We start from the raw sequence: 26,611 nt of genomic DNA on the forward strand, positions 1-26,611 counted from the left end.
TAAAAGTTTGTGCCATAAAATTGTTATTTACAAACCGGGGTGACTTTGACATCCACTGTGTTTCTCACAACTTTCTGCCTTCAAATTGAATTAATAACGTCAAAATTCCCCTCATCATGGTTTTTAAATGTTTTTTTCTGAAATAAATTACAATTAAGTGTTTGTTTGAATAAGTATATTAACTTTTTTATAAAGTGTTTACACATTTTAGGTCAAGTAACTAGAACGTTCCAAGTTTAATATAAACAAATCATTAGATATTATTTTTTCCATAAAACATCAATTTCTAATGCCACCAAAATCAATTTTATAGCATGATTCATAAATTTTCCAAGTTCACTAATAAACTTGTTCTACCGAAAAAAAATTATAAATCTTAAGACATTTTTAATTCTCTTTAAATAAAACTTAAAAATTGTAATTTGACAACTAATTTTAACTGTTTTTAGTGTAAAATCGTCTACAGAAGCCGAATGCAGTTCGTGTTTCGATTTAAATTAATTTTTATTGAGAAAAATGTTACATTTTGAGAGTACTGAAATAATCTTATTCATCAATGTTTTCCCAATTAAGGTTGATTATCTTTAGAATTTTTTTCCAAATTTGTTGAAAATCACTTTTTGATGTACTTTGGCCACCTCTTCACCAAGCTCCGTATTGTATTTAATTCGTTTTTTTTTTATTTTGCTAACAAATCTCCAACAATAAAAAATAAAATAAAATTGATAAAAAATACGTTTTTTTCGGAATTTTCTGAAAGCCATCAAATCGCGCGTCTGATTTTACACAAAATTCTCTTTGACACCAAATTTCTATCTCTTCACGGTTTCGAGCTAAAATTCACTGAAAAACATGTCTTAGTAAGAATCAAAAAATATTAAAGGGGTCGTACCGCCCCACAGTTACCAGGTATCATGAAATGAACCTCAGATTCGTAATCAGAGACCAAAATAAACCAATAGAGCAATGTTTCACGAAAATCGAATAGGGGTCAGTTCAACTGATGTGTGAGTTGGTGGAGAAATTTTAGAAAATTGCCATTTCTACGCAGACAAATTTCAGAAACTTGGCAAAATCATAAAGTATTAAGTTTATGACATGCAAAATTGATAAAATTGCATTTAATTTCATCATTCTTTTCACTCAACACAACGAAGTCATAGTTAAATTTAAAACTATAAAACAACGAATTTTGTATAACAAAATATGTACTATTTGTTTCAAAAAGCATAAACTAATCACTTTAAGGGCCAAACATTCAATATTACGCCCTTTTAAAATGTTAGTCTTGAATTGAAAATTTTGAAAATATTGTTTTCGAAAAGATCGGAAAATTTTACAAATGTTTCATATATTAACATTGAAAATCGGACCATTAGTTGCTGAGATATCGACATTGAAAAATGGTGGGCTGTTTGGGTGAGACTTAAAAAACATCAATTTTCCTGTTTTTAAACCTTTGCATTGCAATATCTCAGCAACTAAAGATCGTATCAACAAAGTCCGAAGAAGCAAAATATAGAGAATTTTCTCAGCTTTTCAAAAATATTTTTTCCAAAAGTGTGCAAACATGTGCACTAATTTAAAAAAATGAAAAACTGCGACTATTTTCAAAAAAGTCACCTAAATATGGATTTATCTTGAAAACGGTGCACTTTATCAAAATTTTACTAAAGTACTTTTCGATTGCAAATTTGATTTTACATCGAAAAATGAAGTTGAAAAATTTTTGCGACCAATTTTCGATTTTTTGAAAAAATCAGTAATGATTAAAAAATTAATAACTCGTTCAAAGATTTTTTTGCACAACCTGAAAATTTCTGAAAAGTTGGCATTTTATGTCCTCTAAAACATATCAAAAAATAAAATAAATTTAATATAGTGTTTTTTTGCAAATCAAGTTTTAGTGATAAAAAGTTAAATAAAAAAATCACCAAATTTTTTTTTACCCTGTATCATTTTTTTCCAGTGTAGTCCATATCCATACCTACAACTTTGCCGAAGACACCAAATCGATCAAAAAATTCCTTCAAAAGATACAGATTTTTAAATTTTCACATATCATTTTTGTATGGACAGCTGCCAAATTTGTATGGAAAATTATATGGACAAACTTATGATGCAAAATGGCTTCTTTGGGCATACCGAAGCCACCAAAAAAGTTTCAGTCGGATTAAAAAATACAAAAAAAAATCGAATGACCGAAATCCTAGAGAACTGCTCAAGAGATAAATTGATGGGGGTTGTGAATATTCCCAGATTAACACTTTTCTATTAAACAGACTGTGGCTTACATTTTCATCGAATTTGTTGTTTTTTGATAATTTAGTTTCTGAGACATCACAAATAGAAAAGTGAGGGCTAAATAAGTGACACACTGTGACTTTTATTTTTTTTTGAGGTATATTTCCTTTATAAAGTATGTTTAAACTGTCAAAAACTGAACATTTGATGAAAAAAAAAAACACTTTGAAATGCTTATAACTTGAAAATGGTGCATTTTCTCATGAAATGTGATAAGTCATTTTTGATTGAAGGATTGATTGTGCATCTAAAAATGTTTTTTTTTTTAATTTTGTATGACAAATTTTCAACTTTTTCTCAAAAATCACAACTTTTCAAAAATTCAACTTCAGTAACAGATTTTTCACCATTGAGATTCTAAAAATATTTGAAAATTCAAACATATGATTTGTGAGATTACAGTACAGCTTCGATTATCCGAAGGCCTTGTAAAAATAGAAGCTGTTTGAAATTATTATTTATGTTTTTTTTTTTATTTTGTGTTGTTTCCATTTCCAAAATATGATGAGTATTAAATTAAAATGAATTTTATATATAAATATGAAAAAGGCACCATTTTAGGATTCAGTAATATATTTTTAAAGGCAGTCAAAAAATTTAACTCTCTACAATCCAACCTCGACTTAAGACGGGCTTCGATTTAAAAAATCACCAAAAATCCATTTTTCAACCAATTTTGGATCTTTAATTACCATTGGAAAGAAGAAGTCTTAAAATTAAAAAAAATGGTTGGAAGTTTTTTGTTTTTTGCTTAATGTGAATTTGCCAACGTTTCAAAAAAAAACATTTTTTTTTGGGTCTTCTTCGGCTATGTTTTTTAATAACATTTCCTATATTTTAATCAAAAAAAAGTATACAGTAATTTTTGTAGTGTCCCAGACTATGCCTCTACGTATTTTTTACAATTTTTGCTTTTCTTACTAAAGAAAGGTATAGGGTTAGCTTTTGGCTCCGACTCAAAATCAAGCTTCTCCATCAAATCAATTTTTATGATAATGGTGCCATGTTATAGCAGAAAATGTAAAAAAAAAACAAGCAAAAAATTTAAAAAATGGCTGTAAAAACATGAAAAAAAATAGATAGGCTAACTGTAGAATAGGCCAAATACTACCAAGAACAAACATAAACCATACAAGAAAAATGCAAATAAAAATACTAAAAATAAAACAAGAAAAACAAAAAAACAAAAGAAGCAAAGTTTTTAGTAGAACAAAAATTGCTTAAATTGTTTCGCTTAACAAGCGAAAAATAAAGTCCTTCAAAAAAAAATTGGGCCGTAAAAAAAACGATTTTGTGGTTCTTAACTGAATCAAAGTAAAAGAAAGGGTGAACAGTATTAAATTGATTTGTTGTAAAACTTTCAACTTTTTAATGAATTATTATTTAAAGTTTTATATTTTTCTTCCCTAATTCATATGAAACGTTTTAATTTTTAGTCGGTTTGATACATTAACTGAATGATCATGATGAAATTGTGCCAAATCCAGAACTGAAGAATCTAATTTCAAAGTGTAACATTGGTCAATACCGTTTGAAAAACAATGTATTGTTAAAAAGCATATTAATTTAGTTTAACAAACTTTGAAGCAAAATTTTAACTTCAGTTTTCCTTGAGAACAGTCCAGAAGAGCCGCAGAAAAACCGTGCTCCGTAGAGATTATCACAGAGAATGCAGACCGGCTTGGAAGCTGATGCACACAATTGAGTCCGGAACGGCAAAGACATAATCTTGCACTTTATGGGGCCGGCCCAAGTTTGCCCGCGTGCGCACACCACACTTATGAAAAATGACATATGACTGGTGGCTATTGTGGTTCGCTCTGCCCTGCCCTGCTCTGGTGCAAGCAAAAGGATAAATTTAATTAAGGTACCATCATGTGGATTAAGTGCAACACCACGGCGGTCGGTTGATTTAGATGTCATGTTTACTAGCTTTTATTGCGCGCACATGGGTTTTTTTTTCGCCGGCAACGTCATGTCCCTTTTCCGCGGAAAACATAACTTTTAATTAGAACGGCTTATCAGTGCGGTGCACTTGGACTTGTGGAATTGATTCTGCCCGGCTCGTGACTTGGAATTCCACACAAGGTCCAGAAAGTGAAATACGAACGCTTCTGGCTGCGAACCTGGTGGTGGTGGCGTGGGCGTTTCCAACATCGTGTCCTCTCCACCCACACCTCCCCCCACTCCTTGAGAACATGTGACTCAACTGGAGTACCAAGTCGAAGGGTCGCCCACTTTTTTTTTGTGGGGCAACTTTGTTAGTCAGCAGGCTTAGTGCCAGTGGAAACGGTTGCTGCCGAGTCAACAATGGCAAATTTATGGGTTTTTCATTATTATTTTTTCTTAACTTCTTGAGCTCGGGACTTGAGCAGAAACATGCTGCAGAGTTTATCACTTGACGGGGAAAACAAATAGGTTTGGAGTATGTTGTTCATGCAGTACTTGAAAATGCTGTAAATATTACTGAAAAAACAATTTAACAAAATCACACATACATTTTCTTTGTATCGTAGGACTATGCCACTTTTGTATTATTTTTGATTAAAACAAAATTATAATGATGATTATTGTAAGCGTTCATAATAAAACAACTTCCAAAAACTCTCGACAGCCACAAGAAAGTGTTTTACCGCCCAACAGCTCGAGTCTGCTGTTACAGCCTGCTCAAGTTTGACGTGTACTTCTAGTGTTAGTTTCACAATAATGTTCCTCCCCGCCAATACACAACAAACGACTTTGGAAGAAAAGCGAAAACAACCGCCACTTCAAGCCACGAACAACAGCAGCTTCTTCGAGCAGAAGAAGCAAAAAATTTCATCTCTCGACGATCGCAACCAAGTTCCGAGTCGAGAAATGGCTGAATTTCAGTGTGTTTCAAAGGTATGCGCGCTTCGATTGTTCCGAGATCTGACGGTATTCGCCCCGTGGAAGCTGCCTTCAACTGTTTGGGTGTAGGAGGGAGTCTTGTTTTGTTGTTGGAACAGTTTTTTTTTTGTTTCGTTTCGTATGTTTCACTTTTTTCGTTTACCGCGAGAGCTGCTGCAGCAACTCTTCTGCCTTGTGTTACTTGTTGTGGAGGAGAGTGTTGGATGCAATTAATTGCCCAGCACTTGGTTATTTGTAGCTCTGTAGCTACCGGCTTTAAGCTCCAAGTGTCTTCACTTCTTGAGCGCAGATATAATGGTGATGATTAGAGCTAGAGCGCACACGGGACCGTTGTAAGGGGCAGAGAAGTCGCTTCTCCGCCAGCTAAGCCTCGTAGGGGAAAGTGGGGCAAGTGTAACAAGCTAAGGAAATGCTCGTTAAAACCCATTAAAACGTTAAAACATCTGTCGGATTTTTTCATAATCATCTTATTTCAGGTCTTGACTAAGACTTTGATAGAACAAATTTTGAAAAAACCATGTTTTTCAATGTTAAAAATTGATTTTAAAATTTTTGATTTTCCGTCCGTTCTACTCAACTAGTGGGGCAAGACAAACAACCCGTTGGGGCAAGAGGAACAATGCATGAAAAAACATGTTAATTTGCTAACAAGTGAACTGCTATCACTTTGAAACACCAGATTAGAATGTATTTGAAATGTTTCTTTCATTTTTAGGTTAAATAATAATATTTTATTAAAAATTTGATCGTTTTTACGAAAAAAATAATTACTAAGATGATAAATAGTAAATTTTCATAGTATTACTAAATTTTGTGTGGAATTTTTTTTTAACAATTGTTTATCAGTTTTTAAGAACTTTTTTTTATTTATTTCCCAATAAAATATGTTGTTGCAGCAATTCGTATTTTTTTCCATACTAAAAATCCATATGGTACACTTGCCCCACCTGAATAAGATTTTTTAAAAGCTCTTAACAAAAATAACCAAAAGTCAAATCATACTTTCTAATAGGTGCAAATCATTGGTTGGAACACTACTGATCTAGGAAAAATTGCATTTTGATAAAATGAGCCTTAAAACGAACCCTAACCCTTATTTTGTACTTTCCAAATATTATAAGAAAACAAAGGTTATTAAAAAAACTTCATTAAATTTTATGCCCCGTGGCGTTTACGTTATTTTGGCGGTTATGTGGTAGTAGAATCGACTAATTGCACTGCTAGCAACAATTCCTCATACTGGAAATAATAAAAATTGTAAAAATTACGGCCGTACGAGCGATTGTTCCTCTTGCCCCATATGGTCGTCTTGCCCCACCTTCCCCTACTATATGAAGTGTGGAGAAATTCTCTAAAAAGGCAGCGATCATCAATAAGAATGGAATTGATTAAATTTGAAGGAATAAAATTGTTTAAAAAAAAGAATATTTTTATCAAACTCCTAACTTTTCTGATTTTTTTTTTACTTTTCTAAATTTTAAGACTTGTCAAAAGATTCGATAATACAATCTTGAAAGCAAATGTCTTCGAAAAACAGCCAAATTTGGAGTATATAAGCGATGGTGAAACTGAATTATGTATACTGAAAAAAACTCGATAAACAACGACAGGTATTGATTAGTGTGTCCCTAAAAATTGCGATGTGGCGGAAACCTTCGAGCTCACCAGGATTTCAATAGGTTTTTGCCTCAGGAACAACTTTTTCATGCAGCGAAAAAAACCCAAAAATCGTTTAGAACCTGCAATTTACTGAAAATGGTTTGTTTTGGCCGGGAACCGTGGTATAGGAGTAAGCGTCATTGCCTCTCACCCAGTCGGCCTGGGTTCGATCCCAGAAGGTCCCGGTGGCAAATTTTGAGATGAGATTTGTCTGATCACGCCTTCCGTCGGACGGGAAGTAAATGTTGGCCCCGGACTAACCTTAATGGTTAGGTCGTTAGCTCAGTCCAGGTGTAGGAGTCGTCTCCCTGGGTCCTGCCTCGGTGGAGTCGCTGGTAGGCAGTTGGACTATCAATCCAAAGGTCGTCAGTTCGAATCCCGGGGTGGATGGAAGCTTAGGTGTAAAAAGAGGATTGCAATTGCCTCAACAATCAAGCCTTCGAACACCTAGTTTCGAGTAGGAATCTCGCAATCGAGAACGCCAAGGCAATGCTGTAGAGCAAATAATTGGATTTTTCTGTTTGTTTTAAAAAAAAATCATATTTTGTTCTAAAACCTTGAAAAGTGCGTTGAAATTGCTCCGAATTTCACTTTAAATCTTAGTTAGGAGTCCTACTAAAAATGTTTTGTATTCGTATTGATCCAAGAAGTCGTCGTTTTTCATTGAAAAAAAGTTGGAAAAGGTTTTTTTGCCTGAAATATTTATATATGAAAAAACGAAGTTGACTTTATAGCTGTCGGCCACCATTGCTAGTACCAACCACTAATGTCTTCCTTTTATCTACAAGGACTATGAAAGTATGGCACGGAACGACGGCGCCGAATACCCATATTTACACAGAGAATTTTAGAGCGCCCACCGCGGGATTCGAACCGACAACTTTTGGATTGTGAGTCCAGTGCGCGGTCCGATTGATCCACACGGGCGGGACGATATGAATTTCTCTCAAAAATCCATTTAAAAAAAAATGGCACAAAAACCAATACCGTCATACCGACTTAGACGTAACAATTTTTTGAAAAATTTGGCTATTTTAACAAATTTAATTTGTGTCACCTCAGTGTCAACATATCGACATTTTAGCTAATTAAAAATGGCTAAATTTCAAAATTCCCTATGAAAACTCAATTGTAGCACTAACACCACTCTTTCAGCTACTACCAGCATTGGAAAGGAAGGGAAACGCAGTTAAAATTAACTGCCTTTAGTATAACAAAATCGTATATTTTATGATTTTGATAAAAATTGCTTTTTAATGAAAAAATATTACTTGCATTAATACAAATGTTCATTTTTAAAATAAAAAGCTATTTTCATCAAAATCTCACATTTTTGCCCCTCGAACTCGGCCAGAGCCAAGGGACAAAAACTTTGATTTGCGATGAATTTAGAACTATAACATTTTTAGCAAAATATTCATTATAGCTAAAGAAATTTGGTTGTGATCCGTAAATGTAAAAAAAAAAACAAACTACCATCAATTCAATATTTTTTTGGAAAAATTGTTCTTTTTATGTAAATTTGACAAATTTGAATGATTTCAAGTCCAATGTAAAGTCCACAACGCTTATCTTACTGTTTGGTGTGGCTGTATTGTACCCTCATCCGGAACAATAATCCAACACGGGAGATACCATGTCTTCATCTTTTGATGAGAGTGTAATTCTACCCAGGGCATAAGGGGGTCCTGGCCGGGTCCAAGCTATCCTCAAGAATGGGACGGATCGTTAGTAAAAAAGTCCGGAAGAACCCCTACGTCACCTTAGTGGTATAGATGTTTGTAGGGAGGTTTTGGACTCAATGTTAGTAGGAGAGGTAGAACCCTAGGATACACCTTGAAAGGCGTTGCGGGTTGGTTGTAACAGTATTCCTAATTCCAGACTATGCTCACCAAGTCGTCATGGCCTAGTGGTTAGCATTTTTGCTTACCAATCCAAACGACGAGGGATCGAACCCCACCTCGAGCGACTTTGGTTTATCGTTCATATTCATCATTTAAAATTTCTGTGTTCTAAACATTCTCGTTGGGAGCTGATGGGAATCGAACCCGGAACCAAGTCGATTTTTTAAAATAATTCCCGACATTTTTGCAAGGTTCAGTAATGTAGATAACTGAATTTAGATTATCCAAAAGTTTTTCTTGAAATTTTGTTTTTTTCTTATCATATAAATTTTAAGTTAATATACTTAATTGACTTGAATTTTTATTATTATTTTAAATAGTTTTTCAACTTTGGACTGAAAACCGTTACTAAAAAATTAACGGTGTTGCATCAAAAGCATATAAAATAAAGGTTTAGGAAAACTCAATAATCAACAAATCAATCATTTTCAATCATTTTCTTATGATTATTATTTAACTTATATAAAAAAAACATTGAGAATACATTTATCAATAAAAAGTGAAAGCAGCAAGAAACGCTTCATGGAAACAGCTTGTTTGAAAATTAATAAAATGCAAATTATTTAGGAGTTGATGAAACCAAAATAATACACTTGACAGATACCTTTGTCTTACTCTTATAATGACTCCCTTAGAGTTATTTAGAAATTTTTAGAGGGTGTCATTGTTATGTTTAAAAAATTGTATCTTGAGAAAAAAAAAATCGGATAGATTTGGTGTCTTCGGCTTAGTTGTAGGTAATGATGAGGACTATTCAGAATAAAAAAGATACATAAAAAAACGGATTATTATTACCATTTAAGTTTAAATTCCTAAAATATATCTTTGCAATTTTAATTATTTTTTTTTTGATACAAAAGGCATCTTCTGTGCTAGAGTTTAAAGGGCTGCAAAAACTGGTAAAAGAGACATGATTTTTTTTAATAATGATTTTTGAAAAATATCAAAAGTATTTTAAACAAATTTAAAAATTAATTTTAAGACGCAAATTTGCCATCGAAAATTATATTTTTTTTCATAAAGTTTACCTCACTTTCAGGTGACTTTTTTCGAAAAAAGTTCAGTTTATTCAATAAACATCATTCAGGGAAAACACCCCTGAAAAAAAGATTTTCAATAAGCTGAGAAACTATTCTACAATTTTTTTTGATGACATTGTTGACGCTGCTAGTTCAATTTTTGGGACTATTGAGTTTGTCACCGTGTCATCTATTGAGTCCTCATTTTTCTACTCGCAATACCTAGGAAAAATTGATTTTCTATGTTGAAAAATGAAACTTTTGTGAAATCTTCTGGTCTGTTTTATTAAAATAATTTAAAAAAATTAGAGTCATGGCCTATCTACAATCGCTTAGCGTAGAAAATTTCACTTAGCTTAGGAATTTGAATCAATGGAAATGAATCTGAGTTTCTACAATGGAAAAGTAATCAAATTAGAAACTGACGTTTGGTTTGGAAAATTTCAAAATCTACGGTAAGTTGACGTTTCCATATCAAAGGTAAACAAACAACTGCATAGCAACGTATATCAGCCCAGCAAGTTTTCTAAGTTGATTGTGGATGACGAACGTAAGTTGCAGACTTTCCTAAGTAACTACTTTACTTAGATGTTCTAAGCTAAGTGATTGTAGATAGGCCATTAAGCTAAACATTTTAAAATGAATTAGAAACTAATTTCTAACTTTTTTCAAATGTCTAGCAAATCTGAAAATTTCAAAACCATTTTTATAGAAAAAAAGCAAATAAAAGCTCATAAAATAGTAGTTCATGCAACAAGTTGCAGAAAGAAGACTTTTTCAGCGTGAGTCGTACATTTCTCGGTTAACCTCGTTGGATAAATGTACGACTCGTGCTGAAAAAATCTTTTTTTTGCAACTTGTTGCATAAACTACTATTCCAGCACTGAAAATTACTAATAGTTTCCTAGATAATGCGAGTTTAAAGTGACGGTTACTTTAATGAGACTGAGAAAAACTCATTTGTCACCAAATTTAAACTTTAAGAGGCTGAATCGGTTTGAAGAGGCCAAAAAAGGCATCTCTTGACCTTAAGTTTAGAATAAGGCAAAATCCCTAAAAAAATTTAAGGGAGTTGAGAAAATTTTCTACATTTTTATCTTTTTTTATCAATGTTGATTGAACAAAGAAATCAAAATCATTTCGAATTGTGATTTTAACGATGGAGTAATAGAACTTAACTTCGTTTCGTCTTGCTTGAAAAATATTTTATTTTGGGCTTCAGTTTTTAAATACTGAGATCTTTAAAAAGTATTTCGCATTTCCTCGTTTTACTGAAATGAAATTGCACAAACAAAAATAAAGAATTCTCAAATTTCCAGCGAACCCGCTCAACACATGAGCCGCCAGTTTAGTAGATGCGGCTAAACCCCCGTCCATAAGTGGGCTTTCGCACGCAAGCCGCAACCGTACTGTGTTATCAAGCGCTGCCGATGCTCAACATTCGCTGCAGCAACACCGATATGCCAAGCCAAATTGAACGAAACGGTCCTGGTGGTTATGCTTAGTGAAACGTTTGGTGTAACAAAATCATCGACAAAACTTTATGGATGGTGGACTATTTCGTGTGGGTGGTGAGAGTGGATTTTTTCAGCTACTTTTGCTAGTGCTGTTTGCAACGGTTGCGCGAGATAGAAAGTTCTCATCGCTTCAGTTGGTTTTGGAGCTGAGCGAAATTGTTGGCGGCGTGGATCGAAGGAAAAATAAGAGCTTTCCAATGTGACTGATTTTGGTTTGAGGGCGGGCCCAAGAATTTGAGCTGCTTTTGTAAGCTGAAGCTGAAGTGAAAAAACGAAAAAAAGCCTTAGTGAATTTTAGAAGAATTTTGTTTTGATATTTTCTATAAATGTCAATTAGGTTTCATAAGAACAGAACAGTCTTCTGTAATAATCTTTTTTACAATTTTGTGCATCATTTGATGACAAACCACACATTGCATTGCTCTTCAGCTGCATGCCACCTACGAAGGGTCATAAATAAGCCGAAAGCTCGATGGAGGAAGCCAGAATTTTTTCGGAACACAATGTCATCGAACCGCGGTGCGTGGTGGCCCCCCACGAAATCGATCACGAGACCTGGCGGCAATAAATCAACGGAAATGAGTGTTAAATCATTGCATTTTGGGGGTCCCTTTTGGCTTCACCGTTGACGATGCAACATGAATGGAAGGTTTACAGTTATCGAGTTGAGTTAGGTTGAAGAATTTGGTCTTGCAAGATTGGAAGGGAAGTTCTAGGTCGTCAAATTTGGTATCGATTAATTTAGAGTAACAATCTAGCATTTGATTGGTCAATAAATTTGACTGCTCGTTAAACGCTTGTTGAATGATCGGGTTGAACAACTTCAGCGAGCATTAAAAGTCGATGACCCAAATTGGATTAAACCACTAAAAAAGTTGAAATAATCTTTGAAATTAATCCTCAAAAAAACTAGATAACCTCACACATCTAGGTCAGTGTCAAAATTCCAAAAATGGTTCAAAATATTGCCTCACTTCTCTAGCTACAATTAACCGCACAAACTCATCACCCCAGTTGATCTACATCGAAATCCAAGAGCCTCCTCTCTTTCAAACGTCAATCCGCACAAACAACCGCTTGGTCCATCTTTTCATCGAAGCTCTTCGGATGTGTGAACCCATTTCCAATACACTCGTCGAGCAACCTCCCCCCCCACATCCAAAAAAGGCACCTCCAGGCTTTCAGCTCCGTGCAGAAGCCGCGCCAAAATTAAAATAATTCGTAAAATTTCGCGCCAATTATTGCGTGCGCTCTCGCATTTGGTCTTGATCTTTCCCCGAAAAACTTGGCCCGATTCGGAGCTCGGAGGCTAGGCTTTTGCATATATGCGGTCAAGTTTTGTGGTCATCATCAGCGCGCGAAGAACTGCGGACGATTTCATTAGAGATCCTCCTCGTTCGATTGGTTCTGAACCCTTGAGTGACTAGGTTTGAGGGATTTTGAACAAATTTTATTGGGTACAACTCAAGAAAACGTAAAGAGGGATTTTTATTACCCTCAAGAAGACGCTTAGTGGACCGAAACGTCAAATCTTCAAAATGCGTTTTTTGGCACATTAACCCTTAAGGGATAACATCTTCCTCCTGTTACCCAACTCCCCACTCACCGTAGAACTCCACGGTGTCTGCTCGGGGTATAATTAAATTTGGAAAATTATGGCAAGAAAATAACAGGTACCATTCCGAATCGGACCCACCCCCCGAACACCTTCAACAGAGCCAGTGGAAGAACTCGTCATCATCGCGCAGAGTTCTTAAGGTCGGAGCAAAAAAAAACAAGCAAGCAACTTTAGAACCGAAACGGCCACAACAACAACATCAGCCACATAAAGTTTAATCGAAACTGATTGTATTGATTCGAAATTATAGGGAAGCGTGCGCGCGTTCGTGGTGAATTTCTGCGATGTTTGCTGTCGAATGGGGCGAGGGACTGACTTGCAGAACCTCGACACAGGTGGAAGCGATGTTAACATTTGGGATTTTTTTGCTGATAAGGATTTGCATGTTTTTACAAGGTTGAAATTAGGTTAGAAAATTTTTGATTCAAAAATTTTGGTTCGAGAATTTTAGTTCATTTTAAAAATCCTCAAGAATTCTTATAAAAATGTACAAAAAGTAACCCTATCTATAACACATCGAACCGATTCTCAAATTCTACTAATATTTAAATATCTCATGTTCTTCAAATTGGACCTTAAAATATTCTGCCATAAAAATTTCATTAAAAAAATCATTAAATCTTTCCTAATATCAATCAAATAATATACAGAAAGTAACCTCAAAAAATTCAATAAAATTATCTCAAGTATCTATACCTAGAATCAATGTCGCGAGATCATAAAAAATACGATTCTTCAAATCGCACATCCAATAATGCACACAAAGATGTTTTCGATGTTAATGTCTACCAAAATTCCAACGTCCAACCTTGAATACAAGAAAATTTCAAATCAGCGATGAACACTTTTTACATTGATTATTCAATATCTATTTATTATTCAATAGATCTTTCCAAACAAATTGTCTAAACAATTTAAACTAATTATTGACTAAAATTGAAATTTCCTTGAACAAACTTGTAAACTATGTACCAAAGCATTTTTTAAAAGCATTTTACAAATTTTGAATTTTTTGGCCACAGATCGGTTAAAGACTTAAAAGTTTTAGAAAACATTTTTTCATAGATTTTTTTATTGATACTCTTTGCGTATTTTTTTTTTTTAAATCAGCCTTAATAATGGAAATTAAGATTTTTTTGGACTTCAACCAGAGCCGAGGGACAACATTTTTTTTATAAAATTTGTACCAGCCTAACGCAAATAGGATAGAAAAGTTATCAGTTTTTGAAAATTATGACAAGGAAATTCTGACGTGAACAAGTTTACATTTAATTTTATGAATAGTTAGATTAGTCCATTTTGCCCAATATGTCTCCAAAAATCCAAAAACGCTTTGGTAATGTTAAAGATTCATTTACAAAATTGTCTTTTTGTCTTTTAAGATCATAGTCCAGACCACGAACGAGTTTCTTCAACAAATTTGACGTTAATTGGAAGTGTCAATTATATTTTAGACCGTTTTTTCTAGATGCCTTTCTTATAATGAAAATATTCTAAAATTTCTTTCAGTAATTTTAGATGGTCTCTTTTGATTGCGTGGAATACAAAGTCTCCTAAATTAACAGAAAACTATTGGTTTGGTTTTTTATTTGCTTTATGAAAATCCATACTTTTCTGGAAACTTCAATGGACGAAATAAAATTTTCTAGACCAGTTAAACGAAGCTCGAAATATTTCAAAAATGTTTAACAAGACTAATGTCTACAAATGTCATAACATAGTAGGGTCAAAACTCAAATATTCAACACATTTTTTAGCAGAATTTCTTTCACAATGGAAATTAAGGTGAATCGGGACGCCAATTCTTAAAAAAAACTTCTATAAACTGAAATGAATTTTAAGACCCGACAGATTTCTTGCTCTCGTTATATTTATCGTCAGCAAAACATACCGAACTTGCCTAAGTTACGGCATTGTCCCTAAAACTGCTTTTAAAAACTCGAATGTAGAAATGGCCTTACCGTTTCACCTTTAATTTATCGAAAAATTGAAGGCAAAAACTAAAACAATCCAAAAAATGCTCAAAACATCGCTACGCAATGTTTGCAAGGTTGTAAGAAAATTTAATTTTGAAGCTTTTTATGGTGTGAGTAAAATAGCTGTTATTTCTTAAGTATATTTTTGCTGCACTTAAAAAAATGAGTACAGTTGAAAAATGGTTAAACATTTTGATCAACAAAAAAGTATAGCTCAAATAAAGTAAAAAAGCACAAAACAAAAAGACAAATTTTGGATGTTTGTTGAATTCGATGGTTGAGTTTTACATATTTTTTATTATCAAAAAAAATATCTTTAAAAAAATACAATAATCGATTATGAGCAATTGTGATGTCTAAATTTTCCATGTTTTTAGTAATTTCAAAGAACAAACAAATAAATGAAAAAAGAAACAAAAATAATGTTCACTATATTTTAGCCCTACACTTCCGTAATTGAGTTACAGTTAGAAGTAAATACCTTTAAAAAAACAAAGACAATGTTAATGAAACGTAAATTCTTCCAGATTATTATTATTGTTAATTAGCTGAATTTTTTTTTTTTTATTCTGAGTTATTTATTTTATTTAAGTCAAGCAAGACCGGTACAAATTTCACGTAAAGTTTATGCTGATGGTCAAGGTCGAGAGGAAAAAAATTAAAATAAACTAAATTTCAAATTTCTAGAATTACTTTTAGAGTTTTGGTACGAAAAGTATTACAAAATGCGTTAAAAATTATTACAGTTAGGCCTTAACAAAAAAAATGCAAAAATATCAATGAATTTATGGAAATGTTGTTTACCTAAACTCTTATGTTTTGTACAGAACTTTGGTCCCAAAATTCTAAATTTGTAAAAAGATTAAAAAGTTTTATTTGAATCAAAGTGCATGAATAAGTGTTATGTAATGTTTTCTGAATAATTCACATTTGATCTTTAAGTTTTAAAATAACAATTTCTACACAGAAAAAAGGTTGAATTTTGGAATGTTGAAAATTTGATAGGGTAAATATTGCCTCTTTTTTTCAGTAATATTACATAAAAATGTGTAAAAATGTGATCCTGATGAATATGCATCTAAAACTGATGAAAATTCATCATTTTCTGAGGTAAAATTAATCATTTTTTTGACACAATATCTGTCACCATTTTCTGATGAATCATTTTTTTCTATGTATTATAATAAAAAAGCCCTCATTTATGATGATATTTTGGAGGTGGAGGGACAAAAACTTGAAATAAAATTCGCATTTGCCTAAAAAATCTAATTGATTTTGGCATTAAAAATCTAAAATATTCTTCCAAAATGTCTCCTACCAGGGCACCGTTCCCCTCCCAATTGCCAAGAGAGGGCAAAAACCAGAACAATATTTTCCAGCGTTCCAGTTCTTGTCTGCCCACCGAAGTTCAGTGGGAAATTCCCTCGGCTCAGCAAAAGATACACCGAGATCCACCTCACAACCTCGTGACCCTTCCCCCGATCACCTTGTCAAAATTAGACTCGATGAGCAAAATAAAAAAAATCTCCACGTAATGAATGGTGCTTAATGCGCACTCATTATGATAATTGGTATTGGCGTAATTTTCGCTGATTTTATTAGATCGCACAATTTGTTCGCGCGGCCCTTCTTTTTTTTGCATTGCGCAATCTGATTGCTCGCAAATTCCTTCTGGCAACCCCGAGTTTGTTGAACTCTTCGGGATGAGCATAATTGTTATCAGCTTCAAACAAGCCATCGCACCTTTCTGGAAAGGATGCTACCCTTTAAGAGAATGTTTGTTTTTGTTATAAAAGTTGACCATAAAAATTAATAAATGAAATTTATTGAGAGATTTCGAAATTTTCCCAAAAAAGTTAATTGAAAACAACTTTGCACAATATTTTAAATTACCCGAAAATTTTCAACAGTGCCTTCGGCTACTCTCCCAAAGATTAATTGATTCCAGTTGGTGGTGAGAGACCCCACTGGACCGCGGGGACTTGGAGCCCCAACCTCGGTGAGGTCTCCGAAGTTGGAGTTTGGTGCGAAAGTGAAGAAAACCCCGCGATAAGAACTTGTTCTCCGTCCTGGCCACCAAAGGCACCAAAGTGCTTTTGCTGGCGGGCTCCCAACTAATTTGTTATTCCCGGCCAGCGCACTCGGTCCGTCCGACTGACTAACTGCTGACTAGTTGCTTCGTCGCCGGGACTTCTTTGGGGGGTTCTTGTAAACTAACACCTTTTTCGCGTTCGAGAGCAAGTTGGATGGAAGAGAGGGCCTGTCTTGATCGAGCGAAACTTGATAATGTTATCGAGATAAGCATATTAGGGCCTTAAAAGGATCAACGAGTGAGTGAGGAAAGAAAAATAAGCACAGAAGGAGGATATTTATGAGTGGCAGCCACTGCTGGCTGGCGGGATAATCTGAGAGTTTGGCAGAAGTGTTCTACTGAAGGGAAGGAGTGATGATGGAATTCACTTAGCATGAGTTTGCATCAGTTAAGGGGCCATGGAATTAATAAAATTTGTAATTTAAGAAAGAATACTATGCTCAAAATATACATTGAGAGTTTATCTATTTATTTTGCTTAAAAAATCTTTTGAATTTTTGATTCATGAAATCACAGATTAAAAAATGAATAATACAGATTTGGAGCACTCATGTTTTTGAAGCAGTAAGGCTGATGGAGTTTTTATTAATTTTTTGTCCCCACCTTTTCAAAATTTACCCCAAAAATGCGAGAGGCTAAAAAAGACTCAACAATATTTTTTGTTGAAAAATCAAGAACAGTATATTTCAAACTATTGAGAATGTATTGCAAAACGTTTAAATACGCATTTTTAAGTCAAATGGCACTTTTTTGTTTTTTACGAACTTCTTACTTTAGGATCACAGATCTAAAACTTGAATATTTCTCATGAGTGCATTGATATTTGGCATTATTCTACAATATCATAACTGTTAAATTTTGTGAAACTTGCTGATTTAAATTTATGAAAATCAAGTTCGATTTTTTGTAATGTTTTTTTTTTGCATCTCCCTCGAACTTTACCAAAACATTAAAATTATATTGACGGCCCGAACAGACGGTAATAACTAAATTCATGCCATTTCAATAACAAATACTGTTAAAATAACAGAAAGTGTTATGGAAAATTCTTGCAAAATCCATTTTTGCATAAGAGTTCAATAACAGTTTATGTTATAATAACAAAATTTGTTATTGGTCTGATATTGGTTGAAAGCCAAAACAACTTTAGAATAACGTTTTTTGCTATGGACGAATATCTCCAACTGTTATTGGGATGATCGGATTAGTTGTTAAAATAACAAAAAATAATAACGAAGATTTGTTCGAAGAATAACTTGAAATGTTATTAGTCTGTTATTACAATAACAATCCAATAACAAAAAAATCATAACAACGAATAACAAATCCTGTTATAAATAACATAAAATGTTATTGGCCTAGTATTTTAAAATATCAAAAAACGTTATTCCCAAGTTATTTCCGTCTGCTCGGGGGATCGATTACTGATTCAGCTTTTCAAAGATTATCAATGGATTGAAAGCGTCATAGGGATTGATTTTCTGTTTATACATAAATTTATCTTTATAATGATTTAATAAATTCTTAATTTCAATTCACGACTCAATCTCAATTGCATTTTTTTAGAATACTTTTCTAAAAAAGTTTAAATTAATCTAGGGAAATTTCTCGAAGGTATGACAGGTTAAGCACTCGTTCCTCCAATTCCATCCAATTTGCTCACTATTTAAACAACTTATTTTGTAAAACTGTTCATTAAAACGTTTCACAGAAAAAAATTAACCAATTTTACAATCAAAATTTTGAAATCATAAGTTATAGTAAAAAAAAACAAACAATGCAATCAAAAACATTAAACATTATTAAATTTTTGATCTTGAGCGATTGAGATTTGAAAAAGATAATAACGTTTAAAATTATTATAACAAATAAACTAAGCCTAAATTATAAGTTTCGTTTTTACCATATTTGTTCAAGAACTTTTACAATATAAGGCAAAGAGTTTTGCTGCTCTAAAAATAAAGAATGGCATTTTATGCTAAGAAAAAAATTGGAATTACCAAAAAATCGTAAACATTAAGAATGATTCGAAACAACTTAAAATAGCACACATTTTATAAAAACAAATATTTTCCTGCTAAAAAAAATCTGAAAATTTTAATTTTACAGAATTTTTATTATAAAATATGGTGGGTCTCGTGGCGCAGGGGTAGCGGCTTCGGCTGCCGATCCCGATGATGCTATGAGACGCGGGTTCGATTCCCGCCTTATCCACTGAGCTTCTATCGGATGGTGAAGTAAAACGTCGGTCCCGGTTTCTCCTGTCTCGTCAGAGGCGCTGGAGCAGAAATCCCACGTTAGAGGAAGGCCATGCCCCGGGGGGCGTAGTGCCAATAGTTTCGTTTTTATATAAATTATGTTTTGAGTGCGTAGACAAAAGGCTGATAATTTTCGTGTTTTAAGGAATACTTGGAAAAATAGGATTTTTTGAAAAGTACACAAAAATACATAGGAAATGTCTTAATTTAACCTAAGACAATTTAAAATTATTTTTGGAAAAAAGCAAAACCTTTAAAAAATAACTATATAATAAAAGAACAAAACAGAAAACATATATTTTTTTTCATTTCTTGTAATAAAATTGCATGAGGCTTTTTTCCCTTCTACACAGAAAAAAATCAATTCTCGAAACCGTGAAGTCAGTTCACGATTATGAGAACCACTAAGGAATATATTCACGTTTATGGTGCAAATGCACCATACTCATGAATAAATTTCTTCGTGGATCTCACATTCGTGAACTTAATTCACGATTACGGGAATTGATTTTTTTCTGTGTATAGTTTCCCTTTTATCAGCAATTTCACACCGCATTCATATTAATATATTCATAAAGCTGAGAAACTATTACTGAAATTTTGGCTCCGTTTTGTGTTTAGCTTTTTAAAGAAAATTCAATTTATGAGAACTAACCATTTCGTAAATTTTGATGGCAATAACTTCAGGCAATTTAAGTATATTTTTCTGATCTTTGGCAATTCCGTTTTTTCAGTAAAAATTCATTTTTTCACTCATTTGAATATACAAAAAACATCTAAAACTAGTTTAAAATCGACTGTAATTTTTTGCCTGTTATTTTTTTTAAGGTTGAAAAACACTTACTTTTTTCTTCACAGCTCACTTCTAGTCTATTCTCAGTGTGGACCAAGAAGGCCTTCCATAGTCGCAGAATTGGCTTTAAAAACCACTGTTCTAAATAACCAAACAATAACAATAAACATAAACACACACAAAACATTAAGCTAACCGCAACACACACTCTTATTTACACTTGAACAAAATAATCTCCCAAAATAAGCAAAAACAAGAAAAAAAAAATCAGTCACTCACCTCCCCCCAGCGTCGCCACCGCCTGGTGCTTGGAGGTCGTCGTCGTCCCCACGACGGTCCCGTTCGTGGTCTGCAGCGTCGGCGAGGCGCCCATCACGCCGTACTTGATCGGCTTGAAGTGAAAGAAGGACGGCGAATATCCGGATCCGGCCCGACTCAGCGAGCTGAAGCGCTCTTCGCGATCTTCCACGTACAGGCCCTCCTTGCCCATGGCGGCCAGCTGGCGACCTTTGGGCATAAACATCACCAGGAACACGGTGGAGGCGGTCGCTACCAGGCCAAACGCTAGGCAGGCGTCCCGGTGCCGATCGGCCACGGCCAGTCCGCACAGGGTCCAGCCCAGCCAGATGGGGATGATGCCGCCCACGGCAAGGCCGATGTAGGTGGCCTCCCGGTAGTTGTCCCGGATGCCGCGCGATTTGATGGCTAGGATCGCGACGAAGATGATCAGGAAGACCACGTAGATGAGCGACAGGAGGAGCTCGGAGAAGGTCGTGTGACAAAGGGGGATGGTTGGGTTCGGAGGGTTGAGGTCGTTGGCGGTGAGGAGAAGGTGATAGCGGCTGGAGATTGCGGTTCCGGGGGAGATCGGAACCTGGTCAACGCTTGGTGGGGAGGTTAGGAGCCATTGAGCGCCTACGGCCACCTGGATGAGGACGGCGAAGAGTAGGAGGAGTCCTTGATAGGGGGCGGGGAGGTAGACTCCACCGTTGAGGCTTATGAGGAAGACGCATTTGACCAGGAGGGAGGCAAACACGAGGGCAAAGGCAACGCCAGCGCCAAAGCGCATCGTGGCGCAGGATAGGATTGTAGGGTTGATGGTAAGGACCGCCGCCAGTCCGGAACAGGCAAACAGCCCGAGAAGGAGCATTTGACCTAGGAAGAGATGACGCCGGCTTGGGGAAGTTCGCCAGGCTTTGCACAGGACGAAGATCTCGAACGCAGCCATCATGATCATCGACAGCGATGCTAGCACCAAAACCGGCACCACCCAGGGTTCCTTCCGCAGGCCACTAGGGTAGCTAGTCGCGACGATCGTCGGCGGAGTCACATTCAGCTTGTGGTTACTGTTACTATTACTGTTGTGCTGACTCGTCGGATTACGTGCCGCGAAGATCACACCACCGGAACGCAGTGTCGTCGAGCCCCCGCGAGATGCCGACGATGTCGTCGATGGCACTACGAAAAACTCGGTGGACATTTCCAGCCGATGTGCTTGTGCCGACGACGCGTTACTGCTGACATTCAGCAGCGCTGCCAAACTGTTGTTATCCAGCAGCACGTGCTGCGGTTCGTCACTCTTCACGGCGTTACGCGCTTGCACATCTTCAAAGTGTTGCTGTTCTTCTTCAACTTCCTCTTCTTCCCCGTCAGCCGCTTCTTCGTCATCTTCAAACTCTTCACCATCATCATCGGCCACCGGATGGTCGTGTTCTTCTTCTAGCTCATCTTCTTCTTCGTCAGGACCCGTGTAGTAGTCACTGCCCACAGCCGCGTTCGGATCCTCCAGATTCTGCGTTACACTAGCCACTAGCACATCACTTCGCTTGATATCATGGTCATGGTTGACCAGCGTATGCAACTCTTCGTGATTGCTGCCACTTGCAACACCACCACCACTGTTGGCACTTGCGACACCGAATCTTCCCGCGTTTCGATATGTCAGCCCGGCCGGTTGTCGCCGGAACTTGTTGGAACCACTAGAACCACTCGCACTATTGCCACTACTACCGGCAGCAGCAGCCGGTCCTCCCACGGGAGAACCACCACCGCCACCCACGATCGCATCTTCCACGTGAGGCCGATTCCGGGGCGCCAACCGATCCCCAAACTTTGGGATATTCAACGCATCGCCGCGATAATTTCTGCTTTCCGCCGCGCTCAGATCATCGTCGAGTTCGCCCGAGTTACCGCCGCCGTTACTTGGTACCGCTGCGGCCGCTGTTGCTCCAGAACACCGATTCACTAAGCTCACCAGGCTGAGCGTAACAATCGTTACCGCCAGCATCAGCGCCGACCACCCTTTCGGTCGACGAGCCATTTCCTGACTGACAGGCGGTCCAGGCCGCACCACGGCCACTTCGGCAGAATCGTACGCGATCGCGTTCCTCTCTCTCTCGCTCTCCCAAAAACTAAACCCGCTCCCGCTCTCCGCGAGTGTTGTGTGCATCGTGCCGCGAACGAATTGCACATAAACAGTTTCTTTGCGTTTCTCCAAAACCGGTATCGAGACGACGGTGCTGCTGCAATTTCTTCGTTCTTGCGAGCGCGCCGGAGTTCAAGTTCGGCGGCTGAGTCGAAACTGGCCGCCGCTGGCGGCAACGATCGTGAGAAATCATTGACGGCGGCTGATGATCGTCGCTTCGCGATCGATGATTCTCTCGCGCTCTCTTCTCTGCGGAGTTGCATTGGGTTGCTCTCTGTTTTGGAGTTGTTTTGGAGTTGTTTTGGAGTTGTTTTTCAGTGGTGAGCATTTCTCCGCGCGCGCGCGCGCTAAGTCATGGTTCTGAAAAGTTTTAAATCTCTTTTCTTTTGCACCCGAAGACCAGTTTAAAGGGAAGTTCTTTCGGTGGCGGCTGGATAACTCCCTGAACGAGCGTGAGCGGCGATCCGCGGAATGGATCGAACTTGATATTGTTGTCGGGTGCATCGTAGAGCATCGAGCTCGATGATGCAACAACCACATACGCAATGCGTGACATCACTTTTCACTCTCAAGTTGGGTTGAAATTATTAAATCTTAGTTTGCAATAGGTCCACAGTTTTACGACCGATTCGTTTGCAATTTACGAATTATCAACTTCAAAAATGCTTGAGATTGTTCATCTGCACGTTCGTTGAATGTTTACTTGATTTTTTTTTGTAGTTTTGCCCGCTACAAATTACATTTACATAATTTAACTGATAACTTTAAAAAATTGGATTGCACCGTATCGAAAGATTAGTTGAGAAACCAGGTTTTGTTTAACACTTCGATTTTTGTGAAAAATCCCATTGTCTTTGAATTTCTAAAATAGTTCTAGCTGTCAAAATGCTTATCCACCCTTTTCAAATGTTGCTCCCAAATTAGTGTATCTGGAAGGTTCAGAGATTTATCCAAAAAATAAGTTAGAACTTGAAAAAAAGACTGATTTTGTTGACATTTTTTCATAAAAGTAGATAATATATGTATTGGAATCAATATTTCAAAGTGCCATTGGATAAAGATTGGATTCAGAATATTTTAATATATCTAGACATTATCTGTAAAACAAATTTCATGATTATTGTGCAAATTTGTGGATTCTTGCATCAAAGTTCTTTGAATGGTACAAAAAATCATGTTTTTTTTATCTGAAATAAAATGAATCGCTTAAAAATTATAACTTTTTGTAAAAACTGAAATTTAAACTTACACTCAGTTAAATAAACATTGAAACAAGTTTTTCTTAAACAAAAAAAAAAGGACTTTCAGAAAATAAACCAGTTTTGATAATTTTATGCCAAGTTTGAACGAAATTTGAAAAAAAATTAATCCTATCGGTCAAAATTTGAAACTATGAAAACATATTGAAAAAAGTTCCATTGAAATCGAGAAAGAAACACAAAATATAGTAACTAGATTTGCTTACAGGAATCATGTCCGTGAGAGTTGACATTCAAAAACAATGTTTACATAACTTTTTTTATTTTGTATAATTAAAAAAAAACATTTAAATTAACTTGTTGGTAAACTTTATACTTATTTATTTTAATCCGGTATTAAGATTACTTTAAATAGTTTGGGAATCCTTTTACCAACTGAAATCTGCTATACCAATCCTCAATTGACAAACTTTGTATCATCTTTTTGAACAAAGGGGAAAAAATTACAAAATAACATTTAGGTTTTGGTTTGATTTTATAATTGCCAGAATTAATGATCGCACATAAAGCCGTTACAAATATTTGTCAAACTTTAATATTGTTTCGAAAAATTGGGGTGGAAAAATTCAAAATTGTTGCGTAAATATTAAATGCTTCTTCCTGTATTTATTTTTAAGCATGATTAGCCAGCTTAAATATAGTTAGAATTTTTATGAATGTTCAATGCACAGAACCGCAAAAAAAAACAACCTGACTCCGCAGTCCTGCTTAGCAGTAGTCACTGGGAGATAAATATGAGGGTATCGAGCTAGTCTTGTGTCGGTAATAAAGTCCAGACTCGATTATCCGAAATTTCGATTATCCGAAGGTTTGTATGAGACGAGCAAAACAATTTTTTTTTTTCGTCTTTATCTTTTTCTTGTTTTAAACATCAAATTCGAGTTCTTCGACCCCATTTTAGTCAGATTTGAATTGTTGATTTCCTATTAAATTATAAAATGCATTTTTGAAATATTTCTGCGCCACCATCTTGGATTTTAAAATTTTTGAATCACTTTAACGTAATTTAAGGTTCACATTTAAGCTCGAAATCAAAAATTAGACAAAGAAAAAAACATTTTTTTCGTGTGATTCAATTATCCAAAGTGAAATTTTTCCGAGGCCTTCGGCTAATCGAGGTTGGACTGTATCGTTATCGCAAAAAAAAAATCATGATTTTGGATTCAAATTTCGATCTCTTCTAACATTTTGACGTAATCATGTTATCTTGTCGCAAGTTGCTTTTTGACGTTGCGAAGAAATCATGTTTTAATACTTGACCTCGAATAAACTAAAAAAAGCAAACGCAATATAAACAATAACAAACAAGTTTTGTTTGACTGGTCATTATATGCATTGTCCTGAATTTGGAATGAATTTGGTTGCCGGAGACCCGAGTTATATTTAAACATGATTACAGTAGTCGGGCATGTACGTGTGACAAAACGTCTTCTAACTAAATACCCTTGGCCATTTTTCGCACTTGCAGTAACTTTCAGATTGTTTCAAGACAGCACGAACAGATGTAAACTTCAGTCACATGAAGAGTGACTACAATGCACGGAGTTTTCTTGGTTTTTGTTGAATATCTCAGAATCGAAATGAATATCCAAACGATTAATTTACATTTGAGCATGAGCATGAGCATGAGCATGGTTGACTGCCAATGAGCTGCTACTTCGTTATTGACAGATCAGCTGAAGTTAAACAATGAATCAAAAATGATCAGTGGGAGCCTACCAACCGTTCACTGTTTAACCTCTGAAGATCCCTACTTTATTAGTCAATACCGGCGCCCTCCCAAGAAGGAATGTTAGTCCGATAGTTGAAGTTGCAGACTCATCAAGCACACAGATTTTCACTATATACTTGTTGATACCGCTTGAGACCGTTGAATCCACAGCATCTCCTTCAAACAACACGTGATTATTATTTTTTTTGGTTAGTAGGATAAGGTTAGGCTTTTCGATGCCTCCCGAGCTACGATGCTATGGGGAGGACTTTCATAATAGACCCGTCGGCGAGCCTTCCGAGCAACGATGCTATGGGAAGGTCTTTTTGGTTAACACACAAAGTCACTCACACACAATTATTTCACTCCACTATTAATTAATCCAAAATGTCAGTGCGTCTTTCGATCATTATATAGAAATGGCTTTTTCACAATAAAAAATAAAACCTTATTCAAAAAACTACACACAATTTACCCGACACCGTGCCTTCCGATCAACGATGATATAGGAAGGGCTTTGAAAATCACAAAACAATTAATTAAGATCACCAAAAACAATCACAAAAAACACCAATTACTCAACGAAAATTACGCTCAAGACACAAATAATTCAGTACGTCATGCTATTATTCGATTACCACAATCACTCACCCCATACGAATAGCGACACAAAAGCACACAAAAAAATTAACCTGCATAATCACGACTTCACGTCACCAGTTCAAGCGCACTAATGATACTATTATTCGATTACCACAATCACTCACCCCATACGAACAGTGACACAATAGCATAAAAAAATTAACCTGCATAATCAAGATTTCGCGTCCCCACTTCCAGCGCATCAATGATGCTATTATTCGATTACCACAATCACTCACCCCATACGAACAGCAACACAAAAAAAATTAACCTGCATAATCACGACTTCGCGTCGATTAATTTACTTTTGAGGAAATTCCATCGATGGTATGAAGTTATCACAGCTGAGAGTTAGCATTTTAAAGAAACAGTTAATCCCTGAAACAATTATCAATTCAACACACCATTAGAAGAGATGCATAGCTGGTACCTTCAATCTAGGTCACACAAAGGTTCCTGCCGGGTCAACTTTGTTTGACCTTCGCAACCAATCCCTCCACAACCAACGCCTCAATGTGCAGTCCGGAATGCCAAACCTGAGCCGA

At 35.8% G+C, this 26,611-nt stretch overlaps 1 protein-coding gene across 1 annotated transcript in view; it reads right to left on the bottom strand.

Annotated features, from left to right (window-relative positions):
- LOC6040428 overlaps window positions 1-22,357 on the bottom strand; it is a 45,756-nt gene extending 23,399 nt beyond the window's left edge. Inside the window, exon 1 of the mRNA XM_001849734.2 lies at window positions 20,309-22,357. Coding sequence (XP_001849786.2) covers window positions 20,309-22,349 — 2,041 coding nt within the window. The 5' untranslated portion in view covers window positions 22,350-22,357. The remainder of the gene's footprint in view (window positions 1-20,308) is intronic.
- Window positions 22,358-26,611: the final 4,254 nt, after the last annotated feature.

The sequence above is a fragment of the Culex quinquefasciatus genome, chromosome 2, assembly GCF_015732765.1.
Source record: "Culex quinquefasciatus strain JHB chromosome 2, VPISU_Cqui_1.0_pri_paternal, whole genome shotgun sequence".
NCBI lineage: Eukaryota > Metazoa > Arthropoda > Insecta > Diptera > Culicidae > Culex > Culex quinquefasciatus.